The sequence below is a fragment of the Neofelis nebulosa genome, chromosome 12 (genome assembly GCF_028018385.1).
Source record: "Neofelis nebulosa isolate mNeoNeb1 chromosome 12, mNeoNeb1.pri, whole genome shotgun sequence".
Lineage (NCBI taxonomy): Eukaryota > Metazoa > Chordata > Mammalia > Carnivora > Felidae > Neofelis > Neofelis nebulosa.
This window is the reverse complement of record NC_080793.1, coordinates 14,767,833-14,774,417: the sequence shown is the minus strand read 5'-3', so window position 1 is coordinate 14,774,417 and position 6,585 is coordinate 14,767,833. Positions and strand designations below refer to the sequence as shown.

Here is a 6,585-nt window from a genome sequence, read left to right as displayed (position 1 = left end):
TGCGAACACGCATATCTTATACCAGCACCTTCCAATAGGACTTTCAACAATTGTGTCCCCTATTTACATTGTCTAATAAGGCAGCCACTAGCCTCTTGTGACTACTGAACACTTGAAAATGCCTAATGTGACTGAGGAAATACAATTTTAATTAATTTAAATATAAATAGCCACATGTGGCTAATGGCTACCCTATTGAACAGACTGGTCCAAGAGATAGAACATGTAATATAGACAGTAAGACAGTCACATATCCAGTTAGTGTTAGGGAATGACCAAGGCGCCCAGCATCCTGAGTCCATCTAGTACGCTTGAAACATGGGAAATAAAAATTTGACTATGTGAAGTAGAACTCAAGTATGGTGTCTTGAAAGTCAGGCTCCACGAGAGCAAATTTGATTTGGTAGGCAACAGAAAGCCTCTGTAGACATCTAAGCCAAACAGTGACTGATGACATTATAAGAAATTTTAGGAAGACATGTGTATGCAGATCAGATAACCTCTATGAAAGGCAAAGCAATACCAAGGTAATTAAGAAAAACAAGCACCCCTATCAATTTGTAGCAAACAAATTGTGGTAGGAGTTTGATGAATCAAACTGAAAATCCCAGACAGAGGTGCTCTAGAGGCAATGTTGTTAGACCTTCTCATGAACAAAGAAACCAAATTGTCTAAATTGAAGCAAGAGGAGATCTGGGAGCAAAATTTATAGCTCTAAGAGATGAAAATTGCAAAATAGGATTTGTATTTAGTTGTTAAACTTAGAATGTATAAAAAATTTCCTTTCAGATGATTTTTTTAGGTTAGATTTTCCCACTTTGTAAAAATTTCCAAGATTGCATGACAAATGGCTGAGCAAACATTGACATTTTTCCTAGCCAAACAATTACAAAAAAATGCCCTGAGTGGCAGGCAGGAACATCAACATGTGAAAAGACGAAAATGGTTCAGCCCTGCCTGAAAACAGAATGCTCAATACAACTGCTCAATACAACTGCTTATGTGACAGGAACATGAAAATATGCTGAATGTTGCTTCCTTTCTTAAACTTGCTGGTAGAAACAGTGTTTGGAATAATCCCTACATATTCATGCCCCCAGGAAAACGGCAAACAGCAAATGCTTAGTTCCTTCAGTTCTGGCTAAAATGGACTATGTGTTGTTTTCCAGTTTGAGATAAAAAATGCCTGGGTAGGTAGTTGGGGTGACATATAATTGATTCAGTAAACTTCTTGCATAGCCTATACTAGGAATTCAAAATCCTTCCCAATGAGACATAAACCAAAACTTTCATACGATGTTTCTTTGGGGAGGAAAAAAAAAAAACGCACCCATTAGGGATGATAAGTATTCCTTGATGTTTAGTACATGTCTTGCACATGCATATACCAGGGAGCAGGAACTAGTCCAATTGCTTAGTTTCTTGAGAGCACTCCAAAACATACTGTATGACATTTCTCCTTGTATTATGATGTTTGAGAGGTGATGTAGGTGAACTGCTCTTTCAACTCCCACACACATTTCACCAGGAATTCAGCATACCGGCAACAGGTCAGTTTCAAAACATATACAAGGTTGGAAGCGTTTGAAAAGGTTTGTGTTCTCCATTCTTTGTTCTGGATTCACTCTAGCTGTAACATAATCTGCACTTGCTTCCCTATGGAGTCAGCAGGTATTCTGGGACAAAAGCTCAAGTTGATTGGAAAGAAACTTTATCCCTTAAAGTCTCAGGCACAAAGCACCTTACCTCAATTGCTGTTAGACTGGAATGATGCTGAGAGCTACATTTGGACATAATTTTGGCATCTGGATTCAGTAATTTCCAAAGTCCTGAAACGGTTCACAGACAACATGCAGGTAAGTTTCTTAAATCTTGGAAGCATTTGATATCTATTAACAATAGCCAAATTGTGGAAAGAGCCTAAATGTCCATCAACTGATGAATGGATAAAGAAATTGTGGTTTATATACACAATGGAGTACTACATGGCAATGAGAAAGAACGAAATATGGCCCTTTGTAGCAACGTGGATGGAACTGGAGAGTGTGATGCTAAGTGAAATAAGCCATACAAAGAAAGACAGATACCATATGTTTTCAATCTTATGTGGATCCTGAGAAACTTAACAGAAACCCATGGGGGAGGGGAAGGAAGAAAAAAAAGAGGTTAGAGTGGGAGAGAGCCAAAGCATAAGAGACTCTTAAAAACTGAGAACAAACTGAGGGTTGATGGGGGGTAGGAGGGAGGGGAGGGTGGGTGATGGGTATTGAGGAGGGCACCTTTTGGGATGAGCACTGGGTGTTGTATGGAAACCAATTTGACAATAAATTTCATATATTGAAAAAAAATAATAAAATAAAATAAAATAGGTTTGAGAAAGCTGAAGTTTCTTCTATGTGCACATCATCAGCTTTGAGAAAATGGAATGGAATTCAGATTATAATTGCAGGGATTTGTTTTGTTTTGTTTTGTTGCCTATTCATTAGGTATAGGAAAGGAAAAGATGGGGGTCAGGATTCTCAGTGGTTAAGCTTTGGACTCTCCCAGACTTGAGTTCCAATTATGACCCTTCCCCATGCCCTTACCCACTGAGATGATCTTTGGCAAGTTACTAAACTTGGATGCTCACCTTAATTTTGGAAATAACCTATATGAAAGGGATGTTACCAAGGCTAAGTGAATTAAGTCATTTAAAGTGCTTAGCACAGTGCCTGACACACTGCAAATGCTCAGTAAGAGGTAACTATTATTATGGAAGGCTTTGTCAATCAAACTCCAATAGAAATTTAATTTCTTTGGGGCGCCTGGGTGGCTCAGTCGGTTAAGCGTCCTACTTAACTCAGGTCACGATCTCGCAGTCTGTGAGTTTGAGCCCCACGTCAGGCTCTGGGCTGGTGGCTCAGAGCCTGGAGCCTGCTTCCAATTCTGTGTCTCCCCCTCTCTCTGCCCCTCCCCCATTCATGCTCTGTCTCTCTCTCTGTCTCAAAAATAAATAAACAAAAAAAAAAAAAGAAATTTAATTTCTTTAATGTTCCCTTGCTCTGTTATATTACGATACTGTATATGCCCTTCCAGATGGAAAGTTTCCATCTTCTTTGATGATGTGGAGTAAGCTTGGCACAGAGCCATCCTAGATCTCTGAAGGGGTGCTATGCAGATAGCAGGAATTTGCCCATATTGGCAGATGTGTCGAATGGATTAGGGGACATTGCCAAAACAGACAATGTCAGAAATCAGTATCGGATTAAATTGGAAAGTCATAGTAGAAGGATGTAAATGTTTGATAGTAGCCATTGTTCACTGGCCAACAAAAGCAACCACTTCATGGAAAAATAGCCCTTGACCTTTGTAATTAGAGAAGAAACTGATCCAAATGCTTCACTTTCAGAAAAAAAAAAAAATCATATATTTTCCTGTAGGCGTTTAGCGCAATAATTCTGCTTGTTACTTTATATCCATATGTCTATGCCTGATTCCTCTTTGCTTTTCCAATGTCTAGCACCGTGCCTTGCATATAGTAAGTAGGCTTTCATCCAAACAAGCGAGAAAACAACCAACTAGCATTTTATTCAGTTTCTACTTCACACCAAATACTGAACTCTGCAACAGTGGAGAAGAGAGAGCTGTCTCTTCTCTGCCAGCTGTCCAGGAGACCATGATCTAGTGGGAGAGACAGATAACAAAAATAAATGAGAAACACTTAAAATAGTGTATTTCTAAGTGCTGTAAGAAGTATGTATAGCATTCAGTGGGGGCAAAAATAAGAATGGAGACGAAGCTTGAATGAACATGTGTTTTCGTCTTATTTAGGTGACATTCTGCAGACTTCGGACTCACCAGTGGTGTTTCATTCTATTTAATGTTATCCTGTTTCATGCTTTGCTTTTTGGGGCTGATTTTGTGGAAGAATACTTTCTGCATGCTTTGCCTTATGTGGATATGAAAGCTCTTGAAATTAAGGAGAAGGCAAGAAAATTGAACACGGAGCCCCTAAGAAGTAATCTTTCCAAGTATTACATCCTGAGCCAGTCGGAGCTGTGTAAAGGGAAGAATATATTTTTACTCTCTCTTATCTTCAGTAGCCCGGGAAATGGAACAAGGCGGGACCTCATCAGGAAAACCTGGGGTAATGTGACCAGTGTTCAAGGGCACCACATTCTCACACTGTTTGCTTTGGGAATGCCCGTTTTGGTAACTACCCAGCAAGAAATAGACAAAGAGTCCCATAAGAATAATGATATAATTCAAGGAATCTTCTTGGACAGTGCTGAGAACCAAACCCTGAAAATCATCACGATGACGCAGTGGGCTGTGACTTTCTGCCCTAATGCCCTGTTCATTCTTAAGGTTGATGAAGAGATGTTTGTCAATGTCCCGAGCTTGGTAGACTATCTTCTTAATCTGAAAGATCACCTGGAGGATGTCTATGTAGGAAGAGTTATCCATCAAGATACACCCAACAGGGATCCTAATAGTCAAGAATTTATCCCTTTTAGCGAGTACCCAGAAAAGTACTACCCAGATTACTGCAGTGGCGAGGCCTTTATTATGTCCCAAGATGTGGCTCGGATGATGTATGTGGTTTTCAAAGAAGTACCCATAATGGTTCCTGCTGATGTGTTTGTAGGAATTTGTGCAAAGTCTATTGGCCTTATACCCATCCACAGTTCAAGGTTTTCTGGAAAAAGGCACATCAGATACAACAGATGTTGCTATAAGTTCATTTTTACATCCTCAGAAACTACAGATATTGAAATGCCCCTGGCGTGGAAGGAAATTAGCAGTGGAAAAGAATGTACCCTGTTTGAGACTTACTACGGGCTCATTTCCTGCAAACTTCTGACATACTTTGACACCCTTAAACGTTTCCACGTGGGTACCATAAAAAATGATGGCATGTATTTGGGTGATTAGGTTTTTTTTTGCTTTTTATTATAAATTTGGTCTTTTTAAATTAACTCATACCTCGTTATAGAAAGCATCCCTCCTTCCTTGTGTTTTATGTACTTTCTTTTAGCGAGTTGCAAAATGTTATTAGTGCTCGGATGTACTACATCATGTTGAGATTTCATGTTACGAAATCTAAGTTGAGATAGCACTCCTTTCAAAATAAAACATTCTATCCAAAAAAGGGAGAACATGACATTTAATTATAACCCAAAGTCTTGTTTCTCTTTACAGTCATTGAATTTATAAAAATCATATTCTGTGGAACTGTCATGATTCAGCAATAGCAATGGCAACTAATTTTTGCGAATGCTCAGAATTAAAGGCAAACACTAAGGAATTTGTTGAACAAAATTGTCATCTTGTATGTAAGCAGGAAGCATTTTACTAATTGGGTAGTGGAATTACATTTAATTTAAAAGTATGAACCACATAGTATATGGACTTGGATAGCTAACTCTTCGTAAAGCAATTTTCATCAAGTTCTAATTAGCCAGTGCTTTACAGACGGGATGCGACACATTCACATTCCCTGCTAATGTGTACACTCTGAGTTAGTTTCCTAGAAATGCTGTAAAAAAAAGTACCACAAACTCGGTGACTTAAAACAACAGAAATGTGTTTGTTCTAGTTTTATTTTGTATGACAAATTTTTTAATGTTTCTTTATTTTTGAGAGACAGAGTGAGCCTAGGGGAGGGGCAGAGAGAGGGAGACACAAAATTGGAAGCAGGCTCCAGGCTCTGAGCTGTCAGCCCAGAGCCCGACGCGGGGCTCGAATTCACGAGCGGTGAAGATCATGGCCTGAGCCACCCCAGGCATCCCTATTTGTTGTAGTTTTAAAGACTAGTTTTAAAGACGAAATCAAGGTGTTGGCAGGGCCCTGCTCTCTCTGAAGCCTGTGAGGGAGAATCCTTCCTTGTCTCTTCGACCTTCTGGTGGTTGGCAAACACGCTTAGCATTCTTTGGCTTGCGGACAGACCACTTCAATCTCTGTCTCCATCTTCACACATGGCCTTCTCTCATGGGTCTGGGACTTTGTATAATCTCTGCTCTGTGGTGTGTCCAAATTTTCTCGTTCTTCTAAGGACATGTCATTGGATTAGGACCCAAATGACCCCATCCTAACTTGATGACATCAGCAAAAACTCTATTTCAAAATAAGGTCACATTGACAAAAATCAGGGGTTAGGATTTCAACATTACCTTTTTTGGGGACACAATTTAACTCACAACACACTTGGTGATTTCTCTTGTGGAATAACTAGGCACTAGATCAATGTTCCCATTCTGGGGCCCTCGGAATTTTAGGTGTCCCCGAAATAATACACTTTGAAAATCTCTGCCATGACACTTACTACATCATATTTCTGGATATATTACTAAAATATACTGAGCCTCAGTCTATGTACAGATTCAGCCTTGTAGGACCCGTGGACTAAATGAGACATGTCAAGCATCTAGCATTGGATTTGGCCCATAGAAAATGACTGATAAGAAGAGGTAGCATTTAAAAACGTATGTTCTGAGTGTAACAGCTTAGGTTCAAATCTTGGCTCCACTTATCTGCTGTGTGATCTTGTACAAGTTCCTTATCTCTGCTGTGCCTCAGCCTCATGTGTAAACAGGGTAATAATAG

At 39.5% G+C, this 6,585-nt stretch overlaps 1 protein-coding gene across 1 annotated transcript; it reads left to right on the top strand.

The window, feature by feature from the left end:
• The first annotated feature begins 1,511 nt into the window (after nt 1-1,511).
• B3GALT9 (beta-1,3-galactosyltransferase 9) lies at nt 1,512-5,106 on the top strand. The gene is made up of 2 exons (XM_058693289.1): nt 1,512-1,856; nt 3,811-5,106. Exons 1-2 carry the CDS (start codon nt 1,851-1,853, stop codon nt 4,912-4,914), a joined length of 1,110 nt encoding a protein of 369 aa, XP_058549272.1. The 5' UTR covers nt 1,512-1,850; the 3' UTR covers nt 4,915-5,106.
• Nucleotides 5,107-6,585: the final 1,479 nt, after the last annotated feature.